At 38.9% G+C, this 21409-nt stretch overlaps 1 protein-coding gene across 1 annotated transcript; it reads left to right on the top strand.

Annotated features, from left to right (window-relative positions):
* The first annotated feature begins 9238 nt into the window (after nt 1-9238).
* Nucleotides 9239-9554, top strand: LOC123842166 (MICOS complex subunit MIC10-like). The gene is given in 4 exon segments (XM_045871565.1): nt 9239-9360; nt 9429-9483; nt 9485-9511; nt 9513-9554. Coding segments are annotated over 4 exon segments (246 nt in total).
* Nucleotides 9555-21409: the final 11855 nt, after the last annotated feature.

The following is a 21409-nucleotide window of genomic DNA, read 5'->3' as shown; positions in this document are numbered from 1 at the left end:
ACTGAAGAAGAGAACTATAGGCCACTATCCCTGATGAACATGGATGCAAAAATTCTCAAAATACTAGCAAACCGAATCCAAGAGTACATTAAAATATTCACCATGATCAAGTGGGCTTTATTCCTGGGCTGCAAGGATGGTTCACTATTTGCAAATCAATCACTGTGATAGACCAGATTAATAAAAAAAAGGATAAGAACCGCATGATCCTTTCAAAAGATATGGAAAAAGCATTTGACAAAGTACAAGATCCATTCATGATAAAAATCCTCAACAAAGTAGGTTTAGAAGGAACATGCCTCAAAATAATGAAGGACAGGGGTGCCTGGGTGGCTCAGTCGTTAAGCGTCTGCCTTTGGCTCAGGTCATGATCCCAGGGTCCTGGGATCGAGCCCCACATTGGGGTCCCTGCTCCGCAGGGAGTCTGCTTCTCCCTCTCCCACTCCCCCTGCTGGTGTTCCCTCTCTTGCTGTGTCTCTCTCTGTCAAATAAATAAAATCTTTAAAAAAAAATAATGAAGGACATATATGAAAAACCCATAAATGAAAAACTCAGTGGGGAAAAACTGAGAACTTTTCCTCTATGGACAGGAACAATACAGGGATGTCCACTCTCACCACAGTTATTTAACACAGTACTGGAAGTCCTAACCTCAGCAATCATACAACAAAAAGAAATAAAAGGCATCCAAATCAACAAGGAAGAAGTCAAACTTTCAGGATTTGCAGATGACCTGATATTCTACATAGAAAACCCAAAAGACTCCACCAAAAAATTGCTAGAACTGATAAATGAATTCAGGAAAGTTGCAGGATACAAAATCAATGTACAGAAATCTGTTGCATTTCTATACATCAATAATGAAGCAGCAGAAAGAGAAATCAAGGAATTGATCCCATTCACAATTGCACCAAAAACCATAAGATACCTAGGAATAAACCTAACCAAAGAGGTAAAAGATCTGTACTCTGAAAACCATAAAACACTGATGAAAGAAATTGAAAATAACACAAAGAAATGGAAAGACATTCAATGCTCATGGATTGGAAGAACAAATATTGTTAAAATGTCTATATTACCCAAATAATCAATACATTTAATGCAATCCCTATCAAAACACCAACAGCATTTTTTCAAAGAGCTAGAACAAACCTACTTAAAATGTGTATGGAACCACAAAAGATCCCGAATAGCCAAAGCAATCTTTTTTTTTTTTTTTTTAAGAGTTTGGTTGGGTTTTTTTTGTTTTTGTTTTGGTTTTTTTTAAATTTTTATTTATTTTTTGACAGAGAGAGACAGCGAGAGAGGGAACACAAGCAGGGGGAGTGGGAGAGGGAGAAGCAGGCTTCCCTGCTGAGCAAGGAGCCCGATGCGGGGCTCGATTCCAGGACCCTGGGATCATGACCTGAGCCGAAGGCAGACGCTAAACGGCTGAGCCACCCAGGTGCCCCTAGCCAAAGCAATCTTGAAAAAGAAAAGCAAAGCTGGAGGCATCACAATTCCAGACTTCAAGTCACATTACAAAGCTGTAGTTATCAACACAGTATGGTATTGGCACAAAAACAGACACATAGATCAATGGAACAGAATAGAAAACCCAGAAATAAACCCACAACTATATGGTCAACTAATCTTTCACAAAGCAGGAAAGAATATCTAATGGAAAAAAAACAGTGTCTTCAACAAATGGTATTAGAAAACTGGACAGTGACATGCAGAAGAATGAAACTGGAACACTTTCTTACACCACACAAAAATAAATTCAAAATGGAGGAAAGACCTAAATGTGAGACCAAAAACCATCAAGATCCTAGAGAACACAGGCAATAACCTCTCTGACATGGGCCAGAGCAACTTCTTACTAGATATGTCTCCAGTGGCAAGGGAAACAAAAGCAAAAATGAACTACGGGAACTTCAACAAAATAAAAACCTTTTGCACAACAAAGGAAACAATCAACAAAACTAAAAGGCAGGGGTGCCTGGGTGGCTCAGCCAGTTAAATGTCTGCCTTCAACTCAGGTCATGATCTCGGGGTCCTGGGATTCACCCCATGTCAGGCTCCCTGCTCAGGGGTGAGTCTGCTTCTCTGTCTCCCTCTGCCCCTCCCCACTGCTCGTGATCTCTCTCTGGTGTGTGCCCTCTCTCTCAAATAAATATTAAGTTTTTAAAATCTTAAAAAAAAAAAAAAACTAAAAGGCAATCTATGGAATGGGAGAAGATATTTGCAAATGATATATTTGATAAAGGGTTATTATCCAAAATATTTAAGGAGCTTATAAAACTGAACACCCAAAAAACAAATAATCCAATTTAAAAATGGACATGAATAGACTTTTTTTGTCAAAGAAGACATCCAGATGGTCCACAGACACATGAAAATATTCTCAGCATCACTTACCATCAGGGAAATACAAATCAAACTACAATGACATATCACCCAACACCTGTCAGAATGGCTAACATTAACACAAGAAACAACAGGGGATGGCAAGGATGCGGAGAAAGGGGAACCCTCTCACATTGTTGGTGGGTGCAGCCACTATGGAGGTTCCTCAAAAAGTTAAAAATAGAAGTATTTGGCTTCTCCACCAGCAGGCTCCAGCTTCCATCCTGGACGGTGCCCGGGGCTACGCAGGACATCAAAGAAAAGAATAGCAGCAATTCTCTGAAAGAAAAGCGACCACTTTCTGGAAGTGTATATTTTTCTAGGGTCATTGTTACCCTTTTAGCATTTTGTTCTCTCATTCATCTATTCTCCTTTGGACAAAATGACAAGAGGGAAAAAATCACCTCAAAAAAAAGAACAAGAGGCAGTACCGACTGCAAGGGACCTATAAATACGGACATTAGTAAGATGAAGGAACTGGAATTCAGAATGAAGATTATAAAGATACTAGCTGGGCTTGAAAAAAAGCATGGAAGATACTAGAGAATCCCTTTCTGGAGAAATAAAAGAACTAAAATCTAACCAAGTCAAAATAAAAAAGGCTATTAATGAGGTACAATAAAAAATGGAGGCTCTAACTGCCAGGATAAATGAGGCAGAAGAGAGAATTAGTGATGTAGAAGACCAAATGATGGAGAATAAAAAAGCTGAGAAAAAGAGAGATAAACAACTTCTGGATCACAAGGGCAGAATTCGAGAGATAAGTGATACCATAAGACGAAAAAATATTAGAATAATTGGGAAGAAGAAGAAAGAGAAGGGCAAAAGGTATATTGGAGCAAATTATAGCAGAGAAGTTCCCTAATCTGGGGAAGGAAACAGGCATCAAAATCCAGGAGGCACAGAGAACCCCTCTCAAAATCAATAAAAATAGGTCAACACCCTGACATCTAATAGTAAAACTTACAAATCTCAGGGACAAAGAGAAAATCCTGAAAGCAGATCGGGACAAGAGGTCTGTAAACTACAACAGTAGAAACATGAGACTGGCAGCAGACCTATCCACAGAGACCTGGTAGGCCAGAAAGGACTAGCAGGATATATTCAGAGCACTAAATGAGAAAAATATGTAGCCAAGAATACTATATCCAGCTAAGCTGTCATTGAAAATAGAAGGAGAGATAAAAAGCTTCCAGGACAAACAAAAACTAAAGGAATTTGCAAACACGAAACCAGCCCTACAAGAAATCTTGAAAGGGGCCTCTAAGCAAAGAGAGAGCCTAAAAGTAACATAGACCAGAAAGGAACACAGACAATATACAGTAACAGTCACCTTACAGGCAATTCAATGGCACTAAATTCATATCTTTCAATAGTTACCCTGAATGTAAATGGGCTAAATGCCCCAATCAAAAGACACAGGCTATCAGATTGGATAAAAAAACAAGACCCATTGATATGCTGTCTGCAAGAGACTCATTTTAGACCCAAAGACAACCCCAGATTGAAAGTGAGGGGGTGAAAAACCATTTACCATGCTAATGGACATCAAAAGAAAGCTGGGGTAGCAATCCTTATATCAGACAAATTAGATTTTAAACCAAAGACTATAATAAGAGATGAGGAAGAACACTATATCCTACTTAAAGGGTCTATCCAACAAGAAGATCTAACAATTATAAATATCTATGCCCCTAACATGGGAGCAGCCAACTATATAAGCCAATTAATAACAAAATCAAAGAAACACATTGAAAACAATACAGTAATAGTAGGGGACTTTAACACCCCCCTCACTGAAATGGACAGATCATCTAAGCAAAAGATCAACAAGGAAATAAAGACTTTAAATGACACACTGGACCAAATGGACTTCACAGATATATTCAGAACATTCCATCCCAAAGCAACAGAACACACATTCTTCTCTAGTGCCCATGGAACATTCTCCAGAATAGATCACATCCTAGGTCACAAATCAGGTCTCAACCGGTACCAAAAGATTGGGATCATTCCCTGCCTATTTTCAGACCACAATGCTTTGAAACTAGAACTCAATCACAAGAGGAAAGTCAGAAAGAACTCAAAGATGGATGCTAAAGAGCATCCTACTAAAGAATGAATGGGTCAACCAGGAAATTAAAGAAGAATTTTTAAAAATTCATGGAAACAAATGAAAATGAAAACACAACTATTCAAAATCTTTGGGATACAGCAAAGGCGGTCCTGAGAGGAAAGTATATAGCAATACAAGCCTTTCTCAAGAAATAAGAAAGGTCTCAAAGCAGCTTGGGACAAGAGGTCTGTAAACTCTTGTTTAGCCCATCCTGGGATGCAAGGTTGGTTCAACATCTGCAAATCAATCGATGTGATACAATACATTAATAAAAGAAAGAACAAGAACCATATGATCCTCTCAATAGATGCAGAAAAAGCATTGGACAAAGTACAGCATCCTTTCTTGACTGAAACTCTTCAGAGTGTAGGGATAGAGATACTCCATATCATAAAAGCCACCTATGAAAAACCCACAGCCAATATCATTCTCAATGGGGAAAAACTGAGAACTTTCCCCCTAAGGTCAGGAACATGGCAGGGTTGTCCACTATCACCACTGCTATTCAACATGGTACTAGAAGTCCTAGCCACAGCAATCAGACAACAAAAAGAAATCAAAGGCATCCAAATCGGCAAAGAAGAAGTCAAACTCTCACTTTTTGCAGATGATATGATACTTTATGTGGAAAACCCCAAAGACTCCACCCAAAACTGCTAGAACTCATACAGGAATTCAGTAAAGTGGCAGGATATAAAATCATTCCACAGAAATCAGTGGCATTTCTATACACCAACAAGAAGACAGAAGAAAGAGAAATTAAGGAGTCAATCCCATTTATAATTGCACCCAAAATGAAACAAATTGAGGAAGACACAAATGGAAAAACGTTCCATGGATTGGAAGAACAAATATTGTGAAGATGTCAATGCTACCTAGAGCAATCTACACATTTAATGCAATCCCTATCAAAATACCATCAACTTTTTTCAAAGAAATGGAACAAATCATCCTAAAATTTGTATGGAACCAGAAAAGACCCCGCATAGCCAGAGGAATGTTGAAAAAGAAAAGCAAAGCTGGTGGCATCACAATTCCAGACTTCAAGCTCTATTACAAAGCTGTCATCATCAAGACAGTATGGTACTGGCACAAAAACAGACCCATAGATCAGTGGAACAGAATAGAGAGCCCAGAAATGGACCCTCAACTCTATGGTCAACTCATCTTTGACAAAGCAGGAAAGAATGTCCAAGGGAAAAAGACAGTCTCTTCAACAAATGGTGTTGGGAAAACTGGACAGCCACATGCAGAAGAATGAAACTGGACCATTTCCTTACACCACACACAAAAATAGACTCCAAATGGTTGAAAGACCTCAGTGTGAGACAGGAGTCCATCAACATCCTAAAGGAGAACACAGGCAGCAACCTCTTCGACCTCAGCCGCAGCAACTTCTTCCTAGAAACATCGCCAAAGGCAAGGGAAGCAAGGGCAAAAATGAACTATTGGGACTTCATCAAGATAAAAAGCTTTTGCACAGCAAAAGAAACAGTCAACAAAACCAAAAGACAACTGACAGAATGGGAGAAGATATTTGCAAATGACATATCAGATAAAGGGCTAGTATCCAAAATCTATAAAGAATTTATCAAACTCAACACCCAAAGAACAAAGAATCCAATCAAGAAATGGGCAGAAGACATGAACAGACATTTCTGCAAAGAAGACAACCAAATGGCCAACAGACACATGAAAAAGTGTTCAACATCACTCCTCATCAGGGAAATCCAAATCAAAACCTCAATGAGATACCACCTCACACCAGTCAGAATGGCTAAAATGTAACAAGTCAGGAAAGGACAGATATTGACAGGGATGCGGAGAAAGGGGAACCCTCCTACACTGTTGGTGGGAATGCAAACTGGTGCAGCCACTCTGGAAAACAGTATGGAGGTTCCTCAAAAAGTTGAAAATAGAGCTACCCTATGTTATACGCAAACAATGAATCATGCATGGAACACTACATCAAAAACTAATGATGTAATGTATGGTGATTAACATAACATAATAAAAAAAAAAGAACCAAGGGAGCCAGCAGCATAGAGGGGGGAGGGGTGGGGAAGGAGAAGCTATGGATGGTGACAATAAATTCTTGTGAGAAGGGGGAAAAAAAAAAGAAAAAAAAGAAAGTAGAGCTACCCTACAAACCAGCAATTGGACTACTGGGTATTTACCCCAAAGATACAAATGTAGGGATCTGAAGGGGCACATGCACCCCAATGTTTATAGCAGCAATGTCCACAATAGCCAAACTATGGAAAGAGCCTAGATTTCCATCAACAGATGAATGGATAAAGAAGATGTGTTATATATATATACACACACACACACATATATATGTGTATATACATATATGTATATACATATACACACACAATGGAATATTATACAGCCATCAAAAAAAAACAAAAACAAAAAATGAAATCTTGCCATTTGCTATGACGTGGATGGAACTAGAAGGTATTATGCTAATTGAAATAAGTCAATCAGAGAAAGACAAGTATCATATGATCTCACTGATATGAGTAATTTGAGAAAGAAGACGGAGGATCATAGGGGAAGGGAGGAAAAAATGAAACAAGATGAAACCAGAGAGGGAGACAAACCATAAGAGACTCTTAATCTCAAGAAACAAACTGAGGGTTGCTGGAATGGAGGGGGGTGGGAGGGTGGGGTGGCTGGGTGATGGACATTGGGGAGGGTATGTGCTATGGGAAGCACTGTGAATTGTGTAAGACTGATGAATCACAGACCTGTGAAACAAATAATACATTATATGTTTAAAAAAAATAATAGGAAGGGAAAAATGAAGGGGGGGAAATCGGAGGGGTAGACGAACCATGAGAGACTATGGACTCTGACAAACAAACTGAGGGTTTTAGAGGGGAGGGGGTTGGGGAGATGGGTTAGCCTGGTGATGGGTATTAAGGAGGGCATGTATTGCATGGAGCACTGGGTGTTATATGCAAACAACGAATCATGGAACACTACTTCAAAAACTAATGATGACTAACATAACATAACATGATAAAATAAAATTTAAAAAAATAGAACTATTCTACAATCCAGCAATTACACTACTAGGTATTTACTCAAAGAACACAAAAATACTAATTCAAAGTATACTTGTTCCCCAATGTTTATAACAGCATTATTTATAATAGTCAAACTATGGAAAGAGCCCAAATGTTCATCGAGTGATGAATGGATATAGAAGATGTGGTATATATACACAATGAAATATTACTCAGCAGTCAGAAAGAATGAAATCTTGCAATTTGAAATGACATGGATGGAAGTAGAGGGTATTATGCTAAGTGAAATAAGTCAGTCAGAGAAAGACAAATGCCATATGATTTCACTCATATGTGGGATTTAAAAAACAAAATAGATGAACAAGGGGGAAAAAAGAGAGAGAAGCAAACCAGGAAACAGACTCTTAATTGTAGAACAAACTGTTGGTCAGCAGAAGGGAGGTGAGTGGGGGGGGGATGGGTGAAACAGGTGATGGGGATTAAGGAGTGCTCTTGTTGTAATGTGCACTGGGTATTCTATGGAAGTGTTGAATCACTATATTGTACACCTCAAACTAATATTACACTGTGTGCTAACTAAATGGAATTTAAATAAAAATTTTAAAAATAAGTAAATAAAATAAACTTACTGCCAACTCAAGAAGAAATACTGCTACCTCAAGAGATACTAATGAGTAAAAGACATGGACAGATAGTTCACCAAAGAGGCATAAGCAGCAAAAAATGTGAAAAAACATTTGATCTTTTAGTTATAAAAAAAAATTGGTTAAAATAACAATGAAACAATGTTTTCCCCTATTCCAAATTTGAAAAAATTTTTAAAAAGCTATAATGCTCAGTGTTAGTGAGGGTTACACTAGCATTAAAATCCTGTCTGGAAAAAATTTGGAAAAAGTATACCAAAGTAGTTTATTAACATCCTCTGACTTAAGTAACCTTATTAATTGTAGTTCATGTTATTATTTTTTTTAAGATTACCAAGTTTTTTTTAAAGATTTTATTTATTTATTTGACAGAGAGAGAGAGAACACACAAGTGGGGGTAGTGGGAGGGAGAGGGAGAAGCAGAAGCAGACTCCCGGCTGAGCCAGGAGCCTGATGTGGGACTCGATCCCAGGACTCTGGGATCGTGACCCGAGCCGAAGGCAGACGCTTAACCAACTGAGCCACCTAGGCGCCCCTGGAGTTGATGCTATTAAAATAGGTGTTCAGAGAAAGACAATTATCATATGATCTCACTGATAATGTGGAATTTGAAAAACAAGGCAGAGGATATAGGGGAAAGGAGGAAAAAAATGAAACAAGACTAAACCAGACAGGGAGACAAACCGTAAGAGACTCTTAATCTCAGGAAACAAACTGAGGTTTGCTGGAGTGGAGGGGGGTGGGAGAGTGGGGTGGCTGGGTGATGGACATTGGGGAGGGTATGTGCTATGGGGAGCACTGTGAATTGTGTAAGACTGATGAATCATAGATCTGTACCCCTGAAATAAATAATACATTATATGTTAATTTACAAAATAAAAAAAAATAGGTGCTATTTAAAAGGTTTAATTATCTAACAATAGAAACGAATCATTAAATGTTGAAAGATTAGTAATATTTCAGCAATTATAAATCATATTCTTTAAGAAAATAACATTTGAAAACATTCACAAGGCAAATAAAAAACTAGACTACAAAACTGTTTATATACCATGGCCATAAGTCTGCGTACATCTGTGCACACACACATACAAATAGCAACACGTGTGGGGAACATACCAGATTCAGAGCTCAGCAGGAAGTGGGACCGGCACACGGCAGATGCAGTCATGAAGTAGGTACTGGTTTTGCATTACGACTTGTTTTCTCACTTAGCTTCTTTCTGTTTTCTCACTTAGCTAGAAAAATGTGGCCAATAGTCTTTGGTTCTGGCATGGGATTGGGAATGGCCTACTCCCAAGTGTTGGCATGATTTCCAGGCTCCATTATCTTCTACATGGAAAATTTGTCAGGGAGCAGGAACAATGACTTATACCTGAGAGCGTCCGAGTGGAAGGAAAAGAGAAATCATGTTTATTCCTCAGGAGTAAGCCCTAGAGTAAGCTGACATTCTTCTGTAACAATGTTATCGGTAATACTTGAAATTTCAGTACACTGTTTATGTATTTGAAATGAAGTCCATTTCCTGTTTTGTATTTTGTCTCTGGAAATTGCAAGGAGGTGGTCTTAAGAGAAATAAATTAAAAGTAGGCAGCCAAAACAAAAACAAAAACAAATACCAACACCGGTGCACACGTAAAAACGCTACAGGAGAATATTCAAAACCTAATTTTATCTTTATGGGTGGATTACGAATGTGTTTTCTTTTATTCTCTTTCTTTATTTGGTAATTTGGACAATATGGAGAACGTTGTATTTTTATAATTAAAGCATTTGGAGGAGAAGGATAAGGCGATACTCCTAAAACGAGGAGACATTCATACACTGATTTAACCAATATTTACCAAGGGTCTACTGGGGCCAGTCGACTGTGTCAGGTCCTCAGTGTCCATGCAAAGGGTGAACAAAACAGGCATGATTCCTTCCCCCAGTGACCTTACAGTCCCTGTGCCTCTCAAGACTTGTATTTCTGGTTTTCAGCCTCTCCTTTCTGAGTATTATCTCACTCAGAATAAATAGGTTGTATTTTCTCATACTCAGCAAAAAAAAAAAAAAAAGAGAGAGAGAGAGAGAAAGAAAGAAAGAAAGAAAGAAAGAAAGAATATTAGCTTGCTTTACTGCAAAGAAAAGCTAGCAACCAATTCTCTTAACTTGCTATCCTTTTGCTCTAATGAGCTAACTTTCTTCCTGAAAGATGACTGTGTCAATCAGCAGCAGCCAAATTGCCAAATGACACCTTCCTTTCTCTCTGATGTGTTACCAGCCCAGGAGCTCAGTTTAGCAGAGTTCTGTGCTGAGGCCCAAAAGGAATGAATTGTTTCTTTTAAATAAACAGTAAGATGAGCTCTAGAAGAGCTACAGTGAGCTCCATTTTCCCCCTAAGATTTTGCTGACATTTCTACAATATAGTGTGTGTGTGTGTGCATGATGCATTAATGCATAAGTGCTGTGTATGCATTTATATATGTGTACTAGATTTCTCAAGTGAAACTGAACAATTAATTCAAAATATATTTAATAAATGATTCCAAAATTAACTTTCGGTAAAGCTACTGCCCTATAACTCACTGATTGGCTGGGCCAGAATTTTAAAGCATTATTTTTCCCCCAGCTGGAAACACCTTCTGTCAGGCAGTCATTGGTCACTTAGAGAATCCCTTCCAAGTGGCAGTAATGATCCTAGCCCCTGGGGAGATGGAGATGAATGAGGCAGTCGTTGGTCTTAACCCCCTTACCAGGGTGAGCAGAGGTGTAGAAAATATTACAGTAGTGTGAGCTAAGGTCTATGTTCCAGGTATTTTCAAGAAGCTTTGGGAGCCAAAGGAGAGATCATCTCATAAATTCTCATGAACATGTGCTATTTGTATTAAGTTTGCACACGTGTACAAGCTCAAATAGCACACAAAATGAGGGCAGGAAAAGAAGAGGCATGTGAAAATTGAGGAACCAACAAGAATACTATAAACCAGGATAATGTATTGACCTACTAATGGCTGTTTTATTTCTGCTGCTGTAAAAGAATTGAAAAGGATGTGAGCTCTTTTGTTTTTCTCATGTTTTCTGTCCTCTCCATTCTGACAAGTTATGGAACACTACTCTAAATCCTTTCCTTAGCTATTAATTCAATCCTCCCGAAAGCACCATGAGAGAAGAACTACCATTCTCTCCAGGTTACAGATAAGAAAACTGAAGCACAGAACAGGTAAGTAACTTACTGCTTAGTGTGAGTGAATTCAAACAGAGATTGGGTCAAAGCCTATATTCTACAAACACTACCCAAACAAAGGATTCATATGCAGGATATGTATAAAGATCTCCAGCAGTTCAAGAAGAAAAAACACAGAAAAATAGTCACCGTAATAAAATTCATAGAAGAAGAAATCTGATTGGAAATAAACATGCAAAGAGATGTTCAGCCTTATTTAGTTTTTGCAAAATAAAAGCAAGTAAAGCAATAACAGAGTGCCATTTTTCTGTCATCAAATAGGCATAAATTAAAAAGTCCTACAATGTCAATTATTTGCAAAGATTTGGGGGAAATGGAATTGTCCTACATTACTGCTAAGAATATGAATTGGCATAACAACTTCAGAGAGAAATTGGTAGCAGCTATGTAAACTTTATGATCCACTCTGGATGTACAAACTAGAAAAAAATTCTCACACATATGCACCACAAAACATATAATGACAGTAATTAATCTATTGTTTTTGAGCTATTAAATCTGACATCCTAAATGTCTATTACAAAGGGAACAGACAAGGGGCACCGAGGTGGATCAGTTGGTTGAGCATCCGACTCTTGATTTCAGTTTGGGTCATGATCTCGTAGTTGTGGGATGGAGCCCCTCGTTGGGCTCTGCGCTCCACAGGGAGTCTGCTTGGGATTCTCTTCCTCTTCCTCTGCCTCTCCTGCTGGTTCTCTCTCTCTCTCTCTCAAATAAATAAGTAAATCTTTAAAAAACAAACAAAAAACCCCAAAGGAAACAGACAAAACTTGTTAGGTTGATAATCATGTTGTGAAATATTATACAATGAATAAAAAAATTGAGCTATATATAAATTACCTATGTCTGTAAGCAATTAACTACCATTAATTCTGGGTTGTGGGAGACTAGATATTTGTTCTCTCTTTAAAATTTTGAGATAGTTTCTTCTAACAGATTAAAATATACCCTAAATCTCTAGTATATGGTGTTCTCTATTCCCCTGCCTGATCACATCCTCTCCCTTTTTTTTTCTTTTTCTTTTTTCTTTTTTTAAATCCTCTTTCTTTTTTCAAACAACTTCTTATCAATTCCTTTTATAAAATTTTTTATAATTTCCATTTTTACAGTCATTTTCCATCCCTTCATCATATCAACCCTTATTTTTGTACATATATAAGTTTTTCTTTCTTTAAAATTTTGGGAGACACTTTCTTCTAAAAGACCAAAACACACCCCAAATCTAGTGTGTGGCACTGATCTATATACCATATAGATCATATTTGATCACATTCTGGTTTTTCTTTTGTTGTTGTTCTTTTGTTTTGTTTGTTGTTGTTTTTATCTTTATCTTTTTCTTTTTTTTTCTTTTTTTTTTTTCTCTCTTTCCCCTTCTTATCCCACTGCTTCAGGTCTTTTCTGATTTGTTTAGAGTATATTTTCTGGGGACGTGGTTACTCTGCTAGCATTTTGTTCTCTCATTAATCTATTCTCCTCTGCACAAAATGACGAGACGGAAAAAATCACCTCAACAAAAAGAACAAGAGGCAGTACCGACTGCCAGGGACCTACTCAATACGGACATTAGTACGATGTCAGATCTAGAGTTCAGAATCATCACTTTAAAGATACTAGCTGGGCTTGAAAAAAATATGGAAGTTATTAGAGAAACTCTTTCTGGAGAAGTAAAAGAGCTAAAATCCAACCAAGTAGAAATCAAAAAGGCTATTAATGAGGTGCAATCAAAAATGGGGGCACTAACTGCTAGAATAAATGAGGCAGAAGAGAGAATCAGTAATATAGAAGATGAAATGCTGGAAAATAAAGAAGCTGAGAAAAAGAGAGATAAACAACTACTGGATCATGAGGGCAGAATTCGAGAGATAAGTGATACCATAAGACGAAACAACATTAGAATAATTGGGATCCCAGAAGAAGAAGAAAGAGAGAGGGGGGCAGAAGGTATAATGGAGCAAATTATAGCAGAGAACTTCCCTAATTTGGGGAAAGAAACAGGCATGAAAATCCAGGAAGCACAGAGAACCCCTCTCAAAATCAATAAAAATAGGTCAACTCCCCGACATCTAATAGTAAAACTTACAAGTCTCACAGACAAAGAGAAAATCCTGAAAGCAGCTCGGGAGAAGAGATATGTAACCTACAATGGTAGAAACATTAGATTGGCAACAGACCTATCCACAGAGACCTGGCAGGCCAGAAAGGACTGGCAGGATATATTCAGAGCACTAAATGAGAAAAATATGCAGCCAAGAATACTCTATCCAGCTAGGCTGTCATTGAAAATTGAAGGAGAGATAAAAAGTTTCCAGGACAAACAAAAACTAAAGGAATTTGCAAACACAAAACCAGCCCTACAGGAAATCTTGAAAGGGGTCCTCTAAGCAAAGAGAGACCCTAAAAGCAACATAGACCAGAAAGGAACACAGACAATATATGGTAACAGTCACCTTACAGGCAATACAATGGCACTAAATTCCTATCTTTCAATAGTTACCTTGAATGTAAATGGGCTAAATGCCCCAATCAAAAGACACAGGCTAACAGACTGGATTAAAAAACAAGATCCATCGATATGCTGTCTGCAAGAGACTCATTTTAGACCCAAAGACACCCCCAGATTGAAAGTGAGGGGGTGGAAAACCATTTACCATGCTAATGGACACCAAAAGAAAGCTGGGGTGGCAATCCTTATATCAGACAAGCTAGATTTTAAACCAAAGACTGTAATAAGAGATGAGGAAGGACACTATATCATACTTAAAGGATCTATCCAACAAGAAGATCTAACAATTGTAAATATCTATGCCCCTAACATGGGAGCAGCCAATTATATAAGGCAATTAATAACAAAAGCAAAGAAACACATCAACAACAATACAATAATAGTGGGGGACTTTAACATCCCCCTCACTGAAATGGACAGATCATCTAAGCAAAAGATCAACAAGGAAATAAAGACTTTAAATGACACACTGGACCAAATGGACTTCACAGACATATTCAGAACATTCCACCCCAAAGCAACGGAATACACATTCTTCTCTACTGCCCATGGAACATTCTCCAGAATCGACCACATCCTAGGTCATAAATCAGGTCTCAACCGGTACCAAAAGATTGGGATCATTCCCTGCCTATTTTCAGACCACAATGCTTTGAAACTAGAACTCAATCCCAAGAGGAAAGTCGGAAAGAACTCAAATACATGGAGGCTAAAGAGCATCCTACTGAAGAATGAATGGGTCAACCAGGAAATTAAAGAAGAATTAAAAAAATACATGGAAACTAATGAAAATGAAAACACAACTGTTCAAAATCTTTGGGATGCAGCAAAGGCAGTCCTAAGAGGAAAGTATATAGCAATACAAGCCTTTCTCAAGAAACAAGAAAGGTCTCAAGTACACAACCTAACCCTACACCTAAAGGAGCTGGAGAAAGAACAGCAAATAAAGCCTAAACCCAGCAGGAGAAGAGAAATCATAAAGATCAGAGCAGAAATCAATGAAATAGAAACTAAAAGAACAGTAGAACAGATCAACGAAACTAGGAGCTGGTTCTTTGAAGGAATTAACAAGATTGATAAACCCCTGGCCAGACTTATCAAAAAGAGAAGAGAAATGACCCAAATCAACAAAATCATGAATGAAAGAGGAGAGATCACAACCAACACCAAAGAAATACAAACAATTATAAGAACATATTATGAGCAACTCTATGCCAGCAAATTAGATAACCTGGAAGAGATGGATGCATTCCTAGAGATGTATCAACTACCAAAACTGAACCAGGATGAAATAGAAAACCTGAACAGACCTATAACCACTAAGGAAATTGAAGCAGTCATCAAAAATCTCCCAAAAAACAAAAGCCCAGGGCCAGATGGCTTCCCAGGGGAATTCTACCAAACATTTCAAGAAGAATTAATACCTATTCTTCTGAAACTGTTCCAAAAAATTGAAACGGAAGGAAAACTTCCAAACTCATTTTATGAGGCCAGCATTACCTTGATCCCCAAACCAGACAAAGACCCCATCAAAAAGGAGAATTACAGACCAATATCCCTGATGAACATGGATGCAAAAATTCTCACCAAAATACTAGCCAATAGGATCCAACAGTACATTAAAAGGATTATTCACCATGACCAAGTGGGATTTATCCCTGGGCTGCAAGGTTGGTTCAACATCCGCAAATCAATCAATGTGATACAGTACATTAACAAAGGAAAGAACAAGAATCATATGATCCTCTCGATAGATGCCGAAAAAGCTTTTGACAAAGTACAGCATCCTTTCTTGATCAAAACTCTTCAGAGTATAGGGATAGAGGGTACATACCTCAATATCATAAAAGCCATCTATGAAAAACCTACAGCAAATATTATTCTCAATGGGGAAAAACTGAGAGCTTTCCCCCTAAGGTCAGGAACGCGGCAGGGATGTCCACTATCACCACTGCTATTCAACATAGTATTGGAAGTCCTAGCCACAGCAATCAGACAACAAAAAGAAATCAAAGGCATCCAAATTGGCAAAGAAGAAGTCAAACTCTCACTCTTTGCAGATGATATGATACTTTATGTGGAAAACCCAAAAGACTCCACCCCAAAACTGCTAGAACTCATACAGGAATTCAGTAAAGTGGCAGGATATAAAATCAATGCACAGAAGTCAGTGGCATTCCTATACACCAACAACAAGACAGAAGAAAGAGAAATTAAGGAGTCGATCCCATTTACAATTGCACCCAAAACCATAAGATACCTAGGAATAAATCTAACCAAAGAGGCAAAGGATCTGTACTCAGAAAACTATAAAATACTCATGAAAGAAATTGAGGAAGACACAAAGAAATGGAAAAACGTTCCATGCTCATGGATTGGAAGAACAAATATTGTGAAGATGTCAATGCTACCTAGAGCAATCTACACATTCAATGCAATCCCCATCAAAATACCATCCACTTTTTTCAAAGAAATGGAACAAATAATCCTAAAATTTGTATGGAACCAGAAAAGACCCCGCATAGCCAGAGGAATATTGAAAAAGAAAAGCAAAGCCGGTGGCATCACAATTCCGGACTTCAAGCTCTATTACAAAGCTGTCATCATCAAGACAGCATGGTACTGGCACAAAAACAGACACATCGATCAATGGAACAGAATAGAGAGCCCAGAAATGGACCCTCAACTCTATGGTCAACTAATCTTCGACAAAGCGGGAAAGAATGTCCAATGGAACAAAGACAGTCTCTTCAACAAATGGTGTTGGGAAAATTGGATAGACACATGCAGAAGAATGAAACTGGACCACTTCCTTACACCACACACAAAAATAGACTCCAAATGGTTGAAAGACCTCAATGTGAGACAGGAGTCCATCAAAATCCTAAAGGAGAACACAGGCAACAACCTCTTTGACCTCAGCCGAAGCAACTTCTTCCTAGAAACATCGCCAAAGGCAAGGGAAGCAAGGGCAAAAATGAACTATTGGGACTTCATCAAGATAAGAAGCTTTTGCAAAGCAAAGGAAACAGTTAACAAAACCAAAAGACAACCGACAGAATGGGAGAAGATATTTGCAAATGACATATCAGATAAAGGGCTAGTATCCAAAATCTATAAAGAACTCATCAAACTCAACACCCAAAGAACAAAGAATCCAATTAAGAAATGGGCAGAAGACATGAACAGACATTTTTCCAAAGAAGACATCCAAATGGCCAACAGACACATGAAAAAGTGCTCAATATCGCTCGGCATCAGGGAAATCCAAATCAAAACCTCAATGAGATATCACCTCACACCAGTCAGAATGGCTAAAATGTAACAAGTCAGGAAACGACAGATGTTGGCGGGGATGCGGAGAAAGGGGAACCCTCCTACACTGTTGGTGGGAATGCAAGCTGGTGCAGCCACTCTGGAAAACTGTATGGAGGTTCCTCAAAAAGTTGAAAATAGAGCTACCATATGATCCAGCAATTGCACTACTGGGTATTTACCCCAAAGATACAAAAGTAGGGATCCGAAGGGCTACGTGCACCCCGATGTTTATAGCAGCAATGTCCACAATAGCCAAACTGTGGAAAGAGCCAAGATGTCCATCGACAGATGAATGGATAAAGAAGATGTGGTATATATATACAATGGAATATTATGCAGCCATCAAAAGGAATGAGATCTTGCCATTTGCAACGACGTGGATGGAACTGGAGGGTATTATGTTGAGTGAAATAAGTCAAACAGAGAAAGACATGTATCATATGATCTCACTGATATGAGGAATTCTTAATCGCAGGAAACAAACTGAGTGTTGTTGGAGTGGGGGGTGGGGTGGGAGGGATGGGGGGACTGGGTGATAGACACTGGGGAGTGTATGTGCTCTGGTAAGCGCTGTGAATTGTGCAAGACTGTTGAATCTCAGATCTGTACCTCTGAAACAAATAATGCAATATATGTTAAGAAAAAAAAAAAAGAAGAAGAAGAAGAAGGTAGCGGGAGGGGAAGAATGAAGCGGGGGAAATCGGAGGGGTAGACGAACCATGAGAGACGATGGACTCTGAAAAACAAACAGGGTTCTAGAGGGGAGGGGGGTGGGAGGATGGGTTAGCCTGGTGGTGGGTATTTAGGAGGGCACATTCTGCATGGAGCACTGGGTGTTGTGCACAAACAATGAATCATGGAACACTTCATCTAAAACTAATGTTGTAATGTAAGGGGATTAACATAAGAATAAAAAAATTAAAAAAAAAAAAAAAAAAAAAAAAAAGAAAAAGATGATCTCTCTTCCTGTCTCAAGGAAGGAAGCATAAATCCCACAAGATACCATAAGTATCTCAGATCCCAATTATATTTCCTACTTTTTGCCACTTTCTTGATGTTGCAGAGGCAGATAATTGGGTTTTTTGAAAGATTTATGATTATTTGACCCCCTCCCCATCTCCCCTCCTTGGGTTTAGATTGTTGGTTCCAGGGCTAAAGGGTATCCTCTTCTTTTTTAAGAGAGAGAGTCAGTGAGAGAGAGAGAGAGAGAGAGAGAGCACAAGCAGGGGGAGGGGGAGAGAGAGAAGCATACTCCCCATTGAGCTGGGAGCCCGATGAAGGGCTCGATCCCAGGACCCTGAGATCATGACCTGAGCTGAAGGCAGACACTTAAGTGACTGAGCCACCCAGGCACCCCTCACTTTTGGTTTTAATCAGAATGTTTTAGATTATGTTAAAAGCTTGGTATTAATCAGAATGCTGTGGATTATGTGCTTTGATGTTATTTAGAGATAAAAGGACCTCAAATCAAAATGCCTTAAACCAAAACTGAAGCCCATTGGTTCATATATCTGGGAATTCCAGGAGTTAACAGTTCCTTCAGGCATTGCTAGACCCAGGAAATTAAATATTAGATTCTTCTCCTTCCTCCTTTTTCTCCTCCTCCTTTTCATATTCTTCTTCAATTTTTAATTCTGCTCTTGTTGGCCTCATTTTCTCCTACTAGAGATGGACTTTTTCTATGCATTTAGGGAAGATGGTTGCCAGCAGCTGCAAGTTTACATGCTCTGAGTTTAGTAACTCCAGTGGAAAGACAGACACTTTTTCTCAGTGTCCACATATCAATCCCAAGAAAAGGGTTTGATATCCTTGTTTGGGCCAACTGTCTCTCCCTTGGACCACTTACTGTTGCCATGAGGTGTGGGCACCATGACGATACCCTACCAGAACAAAATGTAATGGGAATGGAGCAGTTTCCCCAATGGAAGAAAGGTACTATTACCAGACAAAAGAGAATAAATTGATGGTTCCCAAAGGGGAGGTGGGTGGGGCAATGAGTGAAATAGGTGACAGGGATTAAGGAGGACACTTGCTATGATGAGCACAGGGTGTTGTATGGAAGTGTTGAATCACTATATTGAACACCTGAAACTAATATTACGCTGTATGTTAACTAACTGGAATTTAAATAAAAACTTTAAAATAGAAAAATGGCTTTCTCTGAATCATCCTTCTATTGAGGCCAGCATGGTGGTGGCAGGATCAACATGATGGAGGATGGCAGGTCTAAAGTTCCAGGTGATGGCCCCAGAGCAAAGTAGGCAGACACCTAAGGCTTTTATGAAAGTAGATACGAGGGCGCCTGGGTGGCTCAGTTGGTTAAGCGACTGCCTTCGGCTCAGGTCATGATCCTGGAGTCCCCGGGATCGAGTCCCGCATCAGGCTCCCTGCTCAGCAGGGGGTCTGCTTCTCCCTCTGCCCTCTTCCCTCTCGTGCTCTCTGTCTCTCATTCTCTCTCTCTCAAATAAATAAATAAAATCTTTAAAAAAAAAAAAAAAAGAAAGAAAGTAGATACGAGAAGCTAGATGATAACAAAGAAGTCTTCAGCATCAAATAGCCTAGAAGTAGATATGAGACAAAATCCTTCTTCCCTGAAATACACAGAGAAGGAAGAGTCTGGGATGGTATATTAGTCAGGATTACTCAGAGAAACAGAACCAATAGGACATATATATTCTGACGTGCTTCTTTACAGTGAAATATATGTACAGTGAAATATATGTGATATATATATATATCTCCTATTGGTTCTATTTCTCTGGATAACCCTAATACAATATAATAATATATTTATCATTAGGTATTAGATCATGCAATTATGGAGGCTGAGAAGTCCCAACATCTGCAGTCAGCAAGCTGGAGACCAAGGAGAGCTGATGTGTAATTCCAGTCTGAGTCTGAAGGTTTGAGAACCAAGAGAACCAATACTGTAAGTTCTATTCTGAAAGCTAGCTGACTCAAGACCCAAGAACTAATGTTTCAATCTGAGTCTGAAGGCTGGAGAAGACCAGCTCAGTAGTCAAGCAGGGTGACTTCACCCTTTTGTTCTTTTCAGGCCTTCAACTTATCAGATGAGGACCACCTACATTAAGAGAGCAATCCGCTCTACTCAGTCTAACAATTCAAATGTTAATCTCATCCTGAAACACTTCCCCAGACACACCCAAAATAATGTTTGACCAAATGTCTGGGCACAGCATGGCCTGGTCAAGTTGACACATAAAATTAACTATCACAGAAGGGGACAGGGAGGTGTCCCTGCTTTTATATGCTTGAGATTTTCAGGTAATATACCTCTTCTCACCACTCTCTTCTCACTCCCTTCTGCTTCTTTGTTTGGCTCTTTATTCCCTCTTTCATTCTTCTCTTGTGCCCTGTTCCCCTCCTTTCTGACATGTTTTTATATTTTCTTGTGGAAATTCAAGTCTTTTTTGGGTAAACAAACAAAAAAAGACAATTGCAGACTTTTCAGGAAAGACTGTTATCATTTTGACTCAGTTACTAAACATGAGAAAACTAACTCTCCACAGCTGTGACATGATGAGAATTGTCCCTCCTGTTTCAAAAGATGTGACTAAAGATGCCTATGAGGAGAACAGAAAGATATACATACAATATTAGGACATATTTAACATCATAAAGATATCTCCTTGGAGAAAGAAAAGTCCGGAAAATCCGTGGGAGGAGGCCACTTCCTTGAGAATCTTATACTTCTTATCACAGAACTGATGGACACATGATCAAAAGACACCAAATGCCTTCTGAAGACCTGAATGAGGAATGGAGGGTGTCTTGAGTGGTTAGCCCACCTACTCTCAACAAGCAGGAGGACTCTGTAAGCTTTAGTATTGGTATTTATACTGTGTCTGGCTGGCTAATCACCCACTTGTCCCCAAAGTTTAATTTTGAACTCGGTCATACTGGCAGTAATCCCTCATTTCCTGGTGCAGATTTAGTTCCAGCGTCCACAGTGGGAAAGACCAATGCACACAGCTTTCCTCCTACTTTCTATCAGGGCTGCATGCTGTAGCCAGATCCTGATTTCATGGCTGCCTAACCAAATGGAAGTATGAGTGCTTTTTTCTTCTCCCAGGGGAAACATCTGCCCTCCCTAGTATGGCCATGCTGTGAAAAGAGAGATTGTAGAGTATCACTCTATAGCCTCTTCCCCAGTAG

The sequence above is a fragment of the Mirounga angustirostris genome, unplaced genomic scaffold (assembly GCF_029215605.1).
Source record: "Mirounga angustirostris isolate CCGP_5_RB_7025 unplaced genomic scaffold, mMirAng1.0.hap1 SCAF_13, whole genome shotgun sequence".
NCBI classification, from domain to species: domain Eukaryota; kingdom Metazoa; phylum Chordata; class Mammalia; order Carnivora; family Phocidae; genus Mirounga; species Mirounga angustirostris.
This window is presented reverse-complemented; position numbering and strand designations above follow the sequence as displayed.